Raw genomic sequence first — 15,440 nt, forward strand, 5'->3', positions numbered from 1 at the left:
GGGTGCTGAGTCAGGTGGCTAAAGCTGTGTGGTTTTAGCTGCTTTGTGCCTTTTGCAGAGCAGCTTTGTCAGACAGATCACTTCACCACCCCTCAGTGCAGCTCTGGAGCCAGCAGGCTGCTCCTGCTCCTTGGATTTCTTTAGCAGGATTGCTTCTCAGGAGGGGAGTTTGGCTGAGGAATGGAATTTTCCTGTGAAGAATAGGGGGAGGGAAAAGAACCTCAGATGTTAACTTCGACACTGCATTTGTTATTTGACTGATTAAAACTCGTGTTTTGTGTTCTCTCATCCCCAACAAACCTTTCTAGGGAGGAGCTGGCATGAGGTGCAGCCAGTGGGCGTGGCAGAGCTGCAGCTGGTGTGTTTGCATGCCCGAGCCAAGGAGCAGGAGGGGCTGCAGGTGATGGTGCCAGTGCCTGCTCACATCCTCATCAGCCACGAGAGGTGAGGCTGTGCTCACTGCTGGGCTTACCCCTGACAGAAAATGGGGCACAGGGACATCTGACGGGCTGGGGACGGCTTGGTCAAGAGAGCAGGAGGAGAAAATGGAGGAATATCAGAGGAAAGCAGCCTCTTAGCCTGTAAGCAGAGTTATTTTGGGTTCTGCAGACACACAGGCAGCTTGGGACGTTAAGGAAACCTCAGCTTTGCCTCTCCCTGTCTGGAAGTGCTTCTTGGAGGTCAAGCAGAAACTGATGCCCCTGATAAACACTTCCTGTTGTCTGGAGTTGCATATGTGCTAGGAGATAACAGTGGACACCAAAGTATGTGTTTGAGAGACAAGGTTAGAATACAAGGCCTTCACAGCTTATGTTTTGAACATTCCTGTGCTGATTTTGTACTCTTGGAAATGTACGGTGCTTTCTGAGTTGCTGGGCTTGAAAGGACCTAAGAGGAAAGAAATCCTCTTGGAGCTGCCTAAGAATCAGCTTTTTTATTGTCAGATTTGTGGATAAGCCTTGTATGGTTTGCTTTGCTTTTGTTTTCAAACTATAATTTGTCTACTTTGAACAGGAAACTCCTCTCACTTTACATCTAAAGTCTCATGTGCCTGTGATTTTTGGCTTGATTTCCTCACACATGCAGGAGCAATTCTTCAAGCAGAAGACAGCACAGCCATGAATTTGTTACATTACAGATATTTACAGCCTAGAAAACTTCCACTTCAGTAGTTTTACAGTCTCTTTTAACTGGCCCTTAGGGCAGCCTCAGACACAGGGTATGATTTGCTCTCTGATAAAGGCTGCCTTCTCTGACTGGTAGCTGCCATGATGACTCTGAAGACCTGAACTATTTCAAAGGCATCACAAGGTTGTACATTTTTCAATTTCTTCTGTTCCCACTCCTGCTAGGAGCTGGCTCAGGGCTGGCTTTACAAATCTTACTGTTTTTTGCTGCTTCCTCTTGCTCTGTGGGCAGCAGCCTGACACAGTGGTAGGTGGGTAATTAATTGCACTTATTAGATGTGTGTGTGCACTCTAGGAGTGATGTTTTTGCTTTTCATTTTGTGTTTTAGAAGTGACAGATCAATGTCTTGCTAACAGACTTTTATCATCATTTTACTGTTTGTTGGGTGAGGGGGAAGAAAATTATTTACTAGATGTTGATGGGGTTTAGTACTGGTTTTGTGCTGAAAAAAATAATGTATTTGCTAATATTGGTCAATCACTCCTGAGGGCTTGGAGATGTGATCCCTACAGGAGAGGAAAGCTGCTGAGAAGCCTTGCAGGGTGAAATGATGGGTGTTACTCAGCCTGTCTGCAAGCAGGAGATGTGTGTGTGTGTGTGTGTGTGTGTGAATGAAAGGGACGTGCTGCAGCTCTCAGCTTAAAGATTTAGGGGAAATAGAAGGCTGCCAGTGAGCATGTGGGATCTTTGAGGAATTCCACCTACATGCTGAGCTGTTGTGCTTGGTTAGTATAGTGTGTTTCCACCTGGGCTGAAAACTTGGATTCCTGGCATTGGGTGAAGGCTAGGAGTATGTTCTGATTGATTTTTAATGGCAGATATTCCACTGCATGCATGTCCTATCTTATTCTGTGTCATTGGAGCCTTTCATGGGGAGCCTCTGCACTTGTTTGTTCTGTGGTGATGCTGTTTGCTCTGCCTCTGGCACCAGGGTGTCTGGAATCCAGTACTGGAAGGATGTGTGGTGAAGAGGCAAAGAGTGAATGCATCACATTGATTAAAAGTACAGTTTGTAACCAGGCTTTGCTGCAGAGCAGTGACACGGGGTGTGTTGTCACTGAAATGAGCTGAATCCCAGGCTGCAGTGCCAGGTGTGTCCTGTATGTGTTCAATAGCCACGGAGGCTGGGAGGTTGTGTTTTCGTACAGCACTTGTGTTTGTGGTGTTGGGTGTGCATCTGCATTTTGTTCAAAGCAGCACTTTGTGGTTTTGTGTTACCTGCTAAAAGCAGGGGAGGAGGTATGAGTACAAGTGAATGCAGCTTGCTTAGTGTTGAAAATCAGCCCTTGAGAATAAGCCCCTTTCTCCTTTGAGAAGGTGAAAATGTTCTGTCTCTATTCTGGGCCTGCAATTGTGCTAACTGCAAAGGAAGCCAGTAACAGCAGCATTTATGGGCAGGACTTCCTTGTTTAACCAGTAGGGTTTGGAAGTGACACCTTGAAAGCAGACTTCCATCTTCATTCTGTTAAAAGAATGGATTTTAATACTACATATGTGCCAAAAAAGATCTCACATTTTGCCAATATTAGTCAGTCACTCTTGTGGGCTTGGTCCTCCAGAGAAATACAGTGGTGGTTCTCTGTTTGAAATCCTTGTCAGTCAAGCTCTGCCTTCCCAGGTGTCTCATGAAGTTCCCAACTTGGCTGCCACTGAGAAGTGTGTCCTTAAAAGGCCACAGGAAAGTTGCTGTGGAAATTACCAGCAGGACACCTGGGCAAATGACAAATATGAGTGCCCTACAAAAATTAAAGCCTATTCAATGTTTTTTAGCCTATTACAAAATTTCATCATGTCCCGTTTGAGCATGACAGATAAGTGCTGAAGACAAAAGCTGTTCTGCTTCCTAAGCTCACTGTCCACTTCTGCAGGGCTGGGTGGAAGCTGCTCATCCAGCTGTGGCAGGATAGCAGCACCCTAACCCACTAAATTACAGAATTATGGGCTGTGGAACCCACTAAATTACAGAATTATGGGCTGTAGAGCAGAGTCTTGAGAAGTGGCTTTGTGCTCTGTGTGTTCTTCAGATGAAGACTGCTGAATCTTCTGTGAGCAAAGCCCTGGGGAATATGATGCAATTTCTGTCTGTCTTGGCCTGCTGTGACCCACACTCAGCTGGCTGAGGCTTGGAGAGCCTCTGAATTCAGCAGGCCTCCAGCTTGTGGGAGGAGTTTGCAGGTGCATAGGCTGGGGTGTGTCTGCTGCTCACTACAACACCTCAGAGCATGCCAAGTACCTCGTTGTCCATTGCCCAAGTGTGGCTCCCCACTGTGGAGGAAGCAGTGAATCCTGGGAGTGCAGAAATAACTTGCATAAACCCAGCTCAGCAAGTTAGGAGAGCTCACAGTTTTGGCAGCTGGATTTTCAGATAGCCTGGAAAGCCTTGAGCCTTCAGGGACCAGGGAGTTAGGTCCCAGATCTAATGGAATTGGGCACTGTCTGTCCTAGACAAATAACTCTGTCTAAGCAGAATGTTGCAGATAAACTGTCAGATTAGATGACACGTCACTGCTCTGTTTGTATTTTGGGTACAAGTGCTCTAATGAAGGATGAAGTTGCCTGAGGTCATGGAGACCTGTGAAGTTTGGGAAAAGCTTGTTCTGTTAAAATGCCAACTTACTTTAGAAGAAAGCAATACATGAATGTTTTGTTTTAAAGCTGATAAGCATCCTGAGAAGGAAATCTGAGGACTGGAATTTACTGTCTTCAAAGTCTGTAGACTGTGAAATAAATCTTGCTATAAACTGAAAAATCCTGTTATTTTAAAGCACTGGAAGTGTGACGTGCATCTTGCATCCTCTTCATAGTTTTGTCAGTAACTCCCTTGCTAAAAGCATAATTTACTCATGCAGTAAATCACACATTGAAAATATAATTAGTGGCTCCTAAATGTAAGCTCTTTATTAGTATTTTTATTTAATTTTTTAGATTTAATATTTTAAATAAGATTGCAACTCCCACAGCAGAGTGGGTTATGCACTACTGTGGTTGAACACCAAGTAGTAAGTGTGTCCTGTAGAACTTTGCTGAGCTTTGATACCTCCTTTTTGTGTGGTTTCTCTTGTTTTCTTCTTGAACTTCCATGGAAAAAGATCTTTAATATTCATCAGGGCTTCAATTCCTTCTCCTGACCAGTGTGGCATGTAGTGTTCTATTTACATTTATTTTTTTCTTTCCATTACAAAAAACTGAGTAATGGAAAGAAAAAAATAAATGTAAATAAAACACTACATGCATTCTTCTAGCAGTCCCTGTTTGTGTGTTTTGGGAACAAATCCCCAGGAACAGTGCTGTGCATTTACACCCCCTCCCAGCCCCCTGTGCTCCTTCCCACATATTTCAAGGCACTGGGTTCATGCTGCCTGCCCTGCAGCAGGGTCTGGAGCAGCATTCCTGGTGCTGAGCTGTGCTGAAGTTTGCAGTGCTGGCTAAATCCAAGGAATTGTGCTCTCTGGGAGGTTCCTGTGCCGTGGTGCTGGCCCAGGCTGGGACAATGGCACGCTCCAGTGCCTGGGGTAATGATCTCTGCAGTGGCACAGAGACCAGCTTGTGTGCACTCTGCAGCCCTGCCTGGCCAGCAGGGGAGGGAGTTGGTCAGGCTGGCCCAGCCTGCAAGGAATTATTCATCCAAGTATAAAGGGCAGATTGAAAGCCTTTGGCTTTTATGGGATGGAAGGCAGTAGTTCCATTTCAGCTCAATGGAGCTCTATGCAACCTCCATAAAAGTGCCCTGAGCTTGCAGAGGGATGCTGCTTCTCAGAGGCATTGCATGGGATGTGTCTCTGAAATGCTCTTTTGTTCATCACAGAACTTGCTGCTTGAGTTCTTTATGATTCTGCCCTGGGTTGGTTTTTGCAGAGTCAGTTGAAAGCTCAGGGTCAGCAGCCTATGCCTGGTTCTTCCTCCCAGAGAAAAGGGCAGTGTTAGTTTGTTAGGAGCAGGTATTGGGAAACACAGCACAGATTTGTGATGGGTGTTGAGGGCCTACATGGTGCAAAATTAAGGTAGGGGAAGGATGCAACATTCTCCTCTGCTTTCTGGATAGATTTGTATGGATTTTCTTTTGTTTTGGAATTTGTTTTATTTTAAAGCTATTAATTGCCACAGTAATAGAAGATAGGATCAGCTCACTGCCATCATTAAGTTTGACAACATTCCTCTCTGCTCTCTGGATAATTTGTATGGATTTTCTTGTTTTCTTTTGGAATTTGTTTTATTTTAAAGCTGTTAATTGTCACAGTAATAGAAGATAGGGTCAGCTCACTGCCATCATTAAGTTTGAATGCAGCAGTAATGACAGATGCAGGATGACATTGCTAGTGCTGTTTCCTTAGCTGCAGTGCTCCTTGCACAATGTTAAGTTAAACCTATAACTAATTCTTTGGTAGAAAAAGGCAATCCCTACTGACTCTAGTCTGTATCTAGGAGGCCTTTTCTGAGCCCATTTTCTAATGCAAAGTGTTTTAGAAATGCCAGCTCTTTGGAGAACAGAGTGAGGTGAAGTCCTTTGCATCTCCTGGAGCATGAGTTCAATGTGAGTTTGCTTCCTGGGTGGAAAATGAGGGCTTTGTCCTGCTTGATCTGGCCTGGTGGGAGCAGATCTGGATTTGAGTGAGCATGCAGCTGAGCTTTTACTGAGACCCTGCAGAACAGCAGGAGCTGTTTCTGAGCTGCACCTTTTCTCATGTCAAGTCTCTCCATTCTGCTGAAAACTGGCTGTGCAGACAGTGGAGTGGGTGAGTTGGAATTCCTGTGGAAAATGAGGACCCAGAGGGAGCCAGGCCATACCAAAGGCTTGACCCCACAGCTTCTGTGGGGCTCACACTGTTGGAGCACAGCTGGGGAGCCAAGTCCAGAGTGGTCATAGGCCCCTTGGTGTCAGTGTTCCATCAGTTATCAGTAACTCCAGAGTGTGTCCTGGCACAGCTGTGACCTGGGGAAAGGGTGCTGGGAATGTAGGTGGTCAAGGCTGTTGGCATCTGCCAGACTGTTGGATACACTGAATTCCTCTACTCACTGATGCTTGACACCTTCAGAAATGTTAAATCCACTTTTATTGAAGCAAGTTCATCTTTTATGGTTGTCCTCAGCTGTATGGTGTAGCAGATTGTACTGGTCACTGAGGAGCTTATTGGTAGCCATTAGCTGGGGAATTCAAATCAGCTGGCTCTGCTGGGGGTGTTACCACATGGGCTTCCTGCCTGGGACTTTATTTCCATCATTGACTGCAGCAGTTTGTGAGGTGGGCAGCCTTGAAATAAAGGGTTCTTGCCTCATTTAGGATGTCCAACGTGCATTCTTTGAATTTCAAAAGGCCAAAGGCTTCATGCTTTCTTTATTTTTCCATAGACAGTATTTGATGCATTAAAAGGATTACAAAAGCTGTACCTGTCCTGCAGTATTTCATCTTCCTGCTCGTGGCAGGCAGCAAGCACAGTGAAATCAGAGGTCCCATGGCTCCTTTGCAGTGTCTGCTGGTGCAGAGGAACATTGTGAGCAGGCTGGACACAGGGGCTGCTGGGGATGCCTTCAGGGGAGGAGGGCAAGGGATGATGTCTGACACAGACTTCCTGAATTCCAGAGCTTATCCCTCTAAAAGATAGCCTCTCAGCACTCTGCAGATGTGCTGCAGTGCCCTGTGGCTGCTGTGGTATGCATGAATGAGAGCCCTTGTCTTGGGGCTGCCTGTGTGCAGGGAGGGGGGAAGGGGAAAAGGGTGCATTTGCACTTGTCATTCCTCATCTGTGGACAGCACAGCTAGCAGATCATCCTGATGCAATGGATGTGTGTCTTTGTGCTCCTTATGTAAATCCTGGAACTCTTGTCTCCTGAAAAGGAAGAAGAAATGGCATTAATCTGTTGTCAGGACCTGGCTGCTTTTGGGATCATGGGGCATCTTTGAAGTCCTAGTTGCTAAATAGGGAGAAATAAAGTCTCAGGTGTTCGTGCTTGGCAGTATAAGAAGAAATCATGAGTATCAGAAAAGTAGATCTAAGGCCTCACTGTTCCATCCCTCCTCCTAAGAGACTATCAAGAAAACCAGTGACAGGTATTCAAGAAAATAGGAAGGAGCTTCTGCCCTGGCTGACAGGTGAATCCAGGCCTCTGCCTGAGTCTGCTCAGATACAGCATTGTCCACACTCAACACAAGTTGTTTTCTTTGGCTTCCAAAATATCTCTCTTGGGCTATGCCCTTTAATTTGGGCATAAAGCTGTGCCCTTTAATTTGGCATTTTATCGTTAATTCTGTATTGCATTCACAGGAGAAAGAGAAATCAATGTCCACTGCTTCATGGATAGTTCTTTCCTTGTGGGGTCTCTGCCAGCAGTCTGCCAGCTTAGAGCTTTCTCCAGACACTTGGCTGCTGAGGCTGGTGAGGCCCTGGCACAGCTGTCCAGAGGAGCTGTGGCTGCCCCATCCCTGGAAGTGTCCAAGGCCAGGCTGGATAGGGCTTGGTGCAAACTGGGATAATGGAAATGTCCTTGCCTATGGATGGAACTGGATGAGCTTTAAGGTTCCCTCCAACCCAAATAATTTCATGATTCTGCATGTGACTATTAGATTCTTGCTCTCTGCATGTGTCAGGAAGGAGATCTATAATCTTTTCCCAGGCTCTTGTCCCCTGCCAGGGCTTTGGCAGGACATTTTGGTGCTGGGGGTACCCCTGCATAGGGACTGGAAGTGACAGGAGCCAGAGGTTCAGAGCACAGAATAAATAAGTTACCTGCCAAATAAACCTGCAGACAGAGCCTGCTGAGGTGGCAGTGAGCACAGGAGTAATGCCCCATTACCTGAAGGAGTCTCTTGCAGCGTCTCTCCTCTGCCAGTGGCCAGCACAGTCTCTCTCACTTTTTTTGTTGTGTTGTTAGGAAATGTGCTGTTGTGGGAGGGCTAGGATAGTGCTTTTCCCAGCCCTGGTATCTCTGTGGCATGGAGTAAATGTGTTGTGTTGCCTTGCTGTGTGTCTGGCCCAGTGGTGCAGGCAGGAGGAGAGGCCCTCCTGAATTTACCAGGCTGGATTATGCACAGCTCAGAACACAGATGGGTCCTTAAGAAGGTCATGGGCTTAACAGGGAGCCTTTCCAGGCTGCTGCTCATTCTCTGCCATGTTCCATTTGGCTTTTATTAGAGGATCAAAGGGGTTCTGAGGGAAGATGGTGATTGAAGTCTGAAAGCTGCTGCCTTTAGACAGAGCCCTGGCCTCAGAGCTGCCTGTGCTCTGCTGGGTGAGCTCTCCAGGGTGCACGAAGCCAGGACTGGTTTATCCTGGTGCACAGCTGAACTCCCCCTGGAATGTAACCTGTCCCAGCAATTTCAGAGGAGCCCTCTTGCACCTGACATGTGGGGGCAGGGTCTGTCTCTGGTCACCACACTCCTTCAGAGCTTGCTCCCCAGTCAGACCAGGAATGCAGGGACTCCAGGGATCAGTGTTGTCCTGAGCTCTGAACCGTAAAGTAACTGGCATGTTACTCTTCAAATAAGCTAAACAGGAAAAATTGCATAACTTTGTCTTGAGCTTTTAAGGAAGACATTATTTGGGCTGACTGTTCTGAAGAAGAGCATTAGTCTTGTGGCTTCTAGTCTAGACAGAGAGGTAGAGAAACCTGGCTTGAGCTCCTGGGCCTTGCACAGTCTGGCAGAGACCTGTGGCACAGGGACTGGAAGGCTTACCTCTGCAAAGGGAACACATCTTAATTACTCAGTTCTCCAATTGAACACCAGGGTTACTTAATTAGATTTCTTATATAAGTCTGCTGAAAACGGCCAGTAGAGATTGCTGTGCTGGGATTGTGGTGGATGAGGGATGGGTGAGAGATGTACATGTGAATACACCTAAACAAAGCTTAAAAGCGTGTGATGAGCCATTTCCAGCAGAGATGTGTGTTACTGATTCTGTTATTTTCTTTTGTTGCTTGATTACACAACTTTGGATTTTTATTAGAACAGATATTTTTCTCACTTTAGTGAAGACAAGTTTGCAGAGTGTAAACAGGCTGAATAAAAATGGTGCTATTCTACCTTTGTGCCATCATAGATGGTTGTGGATTCCTTTCTAAGTGGTTTTTTTCCTCTCCTAGGTTAAGGGAAATACTGAAGAAAGCCTCTCTGCCTCCAGAGGATCCTGACACCCTGCTGTCAGTTACCTTGGCCATAGTTGAGACAGACTCCACAATAGTCTACTATAAAATGACTGATGGCTTTGTAATGCCAGATCCTCCTGGTGATACTGAAGATGTGGATAATAAACAGTGGAGGAAGAAAAGAAAGAAACTTTTCAAATGACTGGGGCAGAGAAAACAGAACGTTTCTTGAACTCCTCAAACTCAAACAAATTCAGGAACTGATGTATGTGAATAAGTGGTGAGCTAAAGTCTGCCTTGGCATATCTAGGATGTGTTCAGGGGGAGCAGAGGCTTGTGCAGCTGCACTGTGATGAAATGCCATTTGAGGTATGAAGTAAGTCATGCTTTGACACAGATCAGTCCTGACTAATAAAATACTGTTGGGAAGTGTTACAAAGGCTGTGTATCCTCTTTATCTGGTCAGGCACATAACAGAATAAACACCTTAAATCCTTACCCATACTGTAAATATTGGTTACAGGTAAGTCTGAAGGGCTTCAAGTTTTGTAGTTTACAGAGTGTCTTTGTCTTAGCCCTGTCAGAAGCACTCATGCTGCCCCCCAGGTTACATTTCTGAACTTTGCTTTCTTCCCTCTGCTTTTGGAGAAAAGGCTCTTCCACAGAAATACCTTATTTTAATTTTTTCCCTGCAGAGGAAAACTGATTATAGCAGCACCAGAGGCAGCTAAAACACCAAAGTATGTCACCATCTATGCTGTAAGAGCACACCAGTTACCTGCTTCAGGCACCAACTAGATTTCTAAAGCCATTGGCAGTCCTAGGATTTATTTTGTCTTTGGACACAGCTTCTGCATATTGAAAGTGATTGCCCAGGAGGTGCTTCAGCTCAGAGTTAAGAGGAATATAGCTGGCTTTTAGTTACTTCTGCAGGAATTTCCATGTCTTTTGAATGAAGATCTTCTCCAGGTTAAACTTAAGAGTTCCCTGGCAATCAAATAACATCTCAGAGCAGCTTCTTGAGCACAGGATTGTCTGTGTGACAGCTATGTGGCCAAGGATCACACATCAGAAGGTGAAGCACAAGAGGTTGTCTTCTTGCATGAGTAGAAGAATAGGAAAGAATCCAAAAAACCAAGCTGGTTTGTGTGAAGGAGGCTGTAACAGATGTGGCATGTGGCAGATTTGCTATTTAAGTGACACATGCTTAACCCTAAAAGCAAATTCCTTTGCATTTGCTTCAGTTTCTGGGAAATACTGCCAGTTTGCAGTTTGCTGCATGACTGATGCTTGGCTTTACCCTTCATTTTATTATTTCAGTGCACAGAAAGAGGAGCCTCATAACTTGAGCCTCCTTTTCTATACACTGAAAACTGCTGACCCAGGCTTTACAGGTCAAATTGGGGAAACTGTGTCTGAAGGCTTTGATTTCTGTTTCTTCTTGTGTCCCACTGAGAAATGATTACATAGGCCTTTTTCCAGCCTCCTTAGATTGTGGTGATTCTTTATTTCTGAGGGAAAAAAAACCAGAGAAGAACTAATAATATCACAGCACTGTTTGTCCCATAGGTATTACAGTGTAAACACAGGGATGTTAAATAAGCTTGGAGCCAGCTGTGCTGCTCCTTTACATTCCACTGAAGTATTTCTCTCTGTCAAGTCAACAACACACAGACTGAAGCCTCTGGTCTTCCAGGCACTGAATAAAGATGGGAAGAGACTTCCCATAGAAGTCTATCAGTTCAGAGCAGTAGCTCATTAACATTCCTGAATCCATTGCATCCTGGTCCTGTGCCCAAAGTGTTCAAGCATAACTGTGCTTTAAGTGTTTGTGATACATCCATGGAAGTGTGAGCCATGGCACTGCTGCCAATCCAGCACTTATTTCAGCCCAGAAGATTTTGCAGGCTCCATACTGCTATCTTTTAGAGTTTTTTTTAGGTTTTATTTGCCAAGCACAGCTTGATACGTTTCACTGAATGCCCCTGACCAACAGCAGGTGTTTAAAATCTGGAGAGTATCATTTTGCAGTAGATTATTGTTGCAAGCCTCTCCTCTCTGTGGAGGGATGTTTGCGTTGACGCATCCCCACCGAGTCAAGGATGACAGAAAAGCAAAGGGCTGTTTTGGCCTGGCTTTGACAGCAGACTCTTACATAAGGGAACCCTTGCTTATGCACACTGTGTCTCCTTGAGGCACTGCTGGCACCATCTCCCACCTCTCCCAGTGCAGCCTCACTGTTTGCAGCACACACTGAACATTTTATGCGAAGAAATGCTGGTGGAGAGGCATGAGAGCCTTGTCAGGTCCATGAGGAGGAGCTGGGCTTGCCAGCAGTGGCCAGGAGAGCTCCCACAGCCCTTTGTGAGCCCACTCAGCATGGGGGGCTGCTTGGGCAGCAGCTGCTCCCCTGGGAGTCTCCCAGGGCTGCGTGGCTGTGTGTGCTCTGGGGCAGCACAGGAATCTCAGGCTCAGCATTGTCTCTGCTTCCTGGGCATGCTGGCATGGCAGCAAGGAGAGGCCAGGTAAAGGAGTGTTGCTTCCACATCCTAAGCACAATCCCACTCTATGAAGTGCCCCTCAGCATCTCTACAAAACACTTGAATTTCTCATAAATCACTGGAAGGAAGACATGGGCTCTTGTAACCCATCCTTGATCTTGGCGCATTTATCCACAGGATCTGCTGGGACCCAGCAGTTAGATAATAACACTGCTACTGCTAAAGCTAAGCCATCTTAATCTTCCTCTTTTCTGTCAGCAAAAGCTTTTTTGTTTAAAACATTTTTTTTCCTAATAAAGAATCCATATGAATTTTCTAACTGACCTACTAGTGTTGCAGAGTTATAGGAATTAGATGTTCAGTAGCTTGTCCCAAGTAGTTTTCAGTAGAATCTAAATGTTATCAACTAGCCTGCAAGCCATGTCCTGTGTAAATGGACTACTTGTTAACCTTCTCTAGTCCTCCAGGACCAGGATCCAAGGGAAGGTTGGAGCTCAGGGAAAGGTTCTTCCCCAGAGGGTGCTGGGCACTGCCCAGGCTGCCCAGGGAATGGGCACAGCCCCAAGGCTGCCAGAGCTCCAGGAGGATTTGGACAACGCTCCCAGGGATGCACAGGCTGGGATTGTTGGGGTGTCCTGAGCCAGGAGTTGGACTGCATGACTAATCCTTGTGACTCCCTTCCCACTCAGGATATTTCATGCTTCTAAAAATAGCTGCAGCTGCAGCTCATATTTCAGAGTATCCAGGGAGCTGATGGCTTTTCTGTTTCATTCCCTCATTCCTCAGATGCTGCCCCTGAGACCCCGGATCCCTGCCTGCAGCAGACCTCACTGAGTTAATGATGCTCTGACTCCTGCTCAGCTCCATGCTGGGTGTTGTGTTTGCAGCACCTGACAGACAGAATCCATTGTCTGATGCCTCATTAGTCATTCTTTGCACCCCCACCTGGCTACATGCTTCTCCTCATGTATCTCGCCTGGCCATTGAGCTCTCAGTGACAAACTAGAATGGCTCTGCTGATCTTTTTCTTGCTTTTTTTATTTCCCCTCTTTCTCACTGCTCTAGTTATCTCAGCAAATTTCTTACTATTGTTCACTGCCCTCTTGACCCACATTTCATACTCTTGGTTACCATCAAATTTATCTTTCTGTGCTATCTGGAAATGCCTCTTTCTTTCCAAGCTTCCTGTCCTCTGCTGGGATGCCTGGATGGTCTATGAAGAGCCATCTATGCCTCTCTCTGCTGCAATCCAGGCACCAGCTGATCCTCTCAATTCCACCAGACCGATCCCATTGACCACTAAAAATTTGGGTAAAATCTGAAGCAAAGTCTTGTGAGCCCTGTGCCAATGTCCAGCCAACAGAGATTCACAGAATATCCTGAGCTGGAAGGGACCCTCAGGATCATCCAGTTCAGCCCCTGTCTCTGAACAGACACCCCAACAATCCTACCCTGTGCATCCCTGGGAACGTTGTCCAAACCCTCCTGGAGCTCTGGCAGCCTTGGGGCTGTGCCCATTCCCTGGGGAGCCTGGGCAGTGCCCAGCACCCTCTGGGGAAGAACCTTTCCCTGATACCCATCCCAACCCCCCTGGCACAGCTCCAGCCATTCCCTGGGTGCTGTCCCTGGGCGCAGGGAGCAGAGATCCAAAGGCTCTCTCTCCTGGAGAGCGCTGCCTGTCACCCCCCTTTCCATAACCCCAGACAGCCCCATTAACATCCGGCATGGATGTTCTGGGTAAATCCCCCGGCAGAGCCGGCTGGAGCTGCTGGTTGTGTCTGCACCAGAGGGCGCTTGGAGACTGCCAAGCCGGAGTCTTCCTCCCCTGGGAGTGCTGGAGCTTTGCAGAGCTCTCCTTACACACCTCGCCTGCTTCTCCTAAACAAAAGGAGAGGGGGAAAGCCTGTCAGCAGAAACACCTGCCATGGCAATTCTTCCTACCTGAAGGAAATGGTATCACTTAAACCTTCCTGGAGAGGGACTTTGGGCAAGGGAATGTCATGACAGGACAGGTGGAATAGCTTTAAGCTGACAGACGGCAGGGTTAGGTGGGATATTGGGAAGGAATTGTTCCCTGTGAGGGTGGGCAGGCCCTGGCACAGGGTGCCCAGAGAAGCTGTGGCTGCCCCTGGATCCCTGGCAGTGTCCAAGGCCAGGTTGGATGGGGCTTGGAGCCACCTGGGCTAGAGGAAGGTGTCCCTGCCCATGGCAGGGCTGGAATGAGATAAGCTTTAAGGTCCCTTCCAACCCAAACCATTCTGGGATGCTGTGATTTTAAGAAAAAATCTGAGAAGACCTGAAACTGAACAAATCCAGCAGAAAAGCAGAGTGGAGCAGTGGGTGGAGTCCTCCTCTGTTGCTGCCCCTTTCCACCTGCAGCACCCAGGCAGGGTTTGGTATGGCCTGAGCAGCCAGGCAGCTTTGAAGTGATGGTTTTCATCCTTGGAGACCTGCCAGAAAGACAGACTTCCCATAACAGAGCCATGGAATCATTTGCATTGCAAAATCCCTCTAAGGTCACTGAAATCAACCACCCCCAGCACTGGCAGGGCCACCACCAACCCACATCCCCCAGTGCCACATCTACACAGCTTTTAGATCCCTCCAGGGATGGGGACTCCACCCCTGCCCTGGGCAGCTGTGCCAGGCTGGACAGCCATTTGGATGAAGGAATTTTTCCTAATATGCAGTCTAAACCTCCCCTGCCAGGCTGTAAAGAGCAGGGATGTCTCCTCAAGCAAGGTCCTCCTTGGGTTTGGTACCACAGAACAACAGGAGGGAATCTGGGTCTGTTATGGGGAGTTTCAGGGCTGCAAAGCCTGGCACTAGGAGATCCCAAAATTCAGACTGCTTCTGCATCCTGAACCTGGTCTTGTCATCCTGGACTTGATCTTCTTGTGGATAAGTGCTGAAAACTCCTTTGTTGTAGGTTTCAGTACTCATTTTTCCATTTGGTAAATGTGGAGTCACTCAAAAGTCTTTCTTCTCCTTCTCATTAGCATGTTACTTTATAAGTTATTAATCAAAGGGTGTCTGGACGTGACACTGAACACAGAAGTCCTGCCTTTGGGGTGCTTCACTGGAATCTCAAACAAAGCAGAAATATTAGTGAGCTGCCAGCTCTGTAATCCTGTGTAATTAGATGAGGAAATTAGGGGTGATGCTGCTTCCTTTTGCAGACAGAGATCTGAGGAACAGAGATTAAGACTGTAAATATCGACTAATTTCCAGTGTTCAGTTTCAGATAAGGAGAGCTTAATTTTTAAATTTAATTTAATTACTCATGCCCAGTAATTCTACTGCCCTTCACTAGTTCAACCTGCTGTGGAAGCAATAACTAAACCATAAAGTCTTCACACCTTGAAGAAAACTTCACTTTTGGGGGCTAAACTAGCATCTAAGGAGGAGAAGAGACCTTGTCAGGGATGCAGAGTGGTCCAGAGGGTCCTCAAGCCCACCTGGAAATAAACTCATCACAACAATAAAGCCCTGCACTGTAGGTGCACAGTTTGGTAATTGGGAGTGGGGCTGTGGAGCCTCATCCCCAATGGGTACAGCTGTGCAGGACAGGTGAATGATATTGAGGGTAACGAGCCATGGAGTGCCCAGGGGCACTGAGCAACCACCAAAGGGAGCAGAGGGCACACAGGTGCAGTGCATCAACAGGAGGGA

The 15,440-nt window shown here is 46.8% G+C and overlaps 1 protein-coding gene across 1 annotated transcript in view; it reads left to right on the forward strand.

Moving 5' to 3' along the window:
- Positions 1–9,706, forward strand: part of TSEN15 (tRNA splicing endonuclease subunit 15) — an 11,098-nt gene extending 1,392 nt beyond the window's left edge. The window contains exons 3-4 of the mRNA XM_005423735.2: positions 309–444; positions 9,265–9,706. Of these exons, the coding sequence (XP_005423792.2) occupies positions 309–444; positions 9,265–9,469 (341 nt within the window). The 3' untranslated portion in view covers positions 9,470–9,706. The remainder of the gene's footprint in view (positions 1–308; positions 445–9,264) is intronic.
- The last annotated feature ends 5,734 nt before the right edge of the window (positions 9,707–15,440 follow it).

This window comes from Geospiza fortis, unplaced genomic scaffold (assembly GCF_000277835.1).
Source record: "Geospiza fortis unplaced genomic scaffold, GeoFor_1.0 scaffold229, whole genome shotgun sequence".
In the NCBI taxonomy this organism is placed as follows: Eukaryota; Metazoa; Chordata; class Aves; order Passeriformes; family Thraupidae; genus Geospiza; species Geospiza fortis.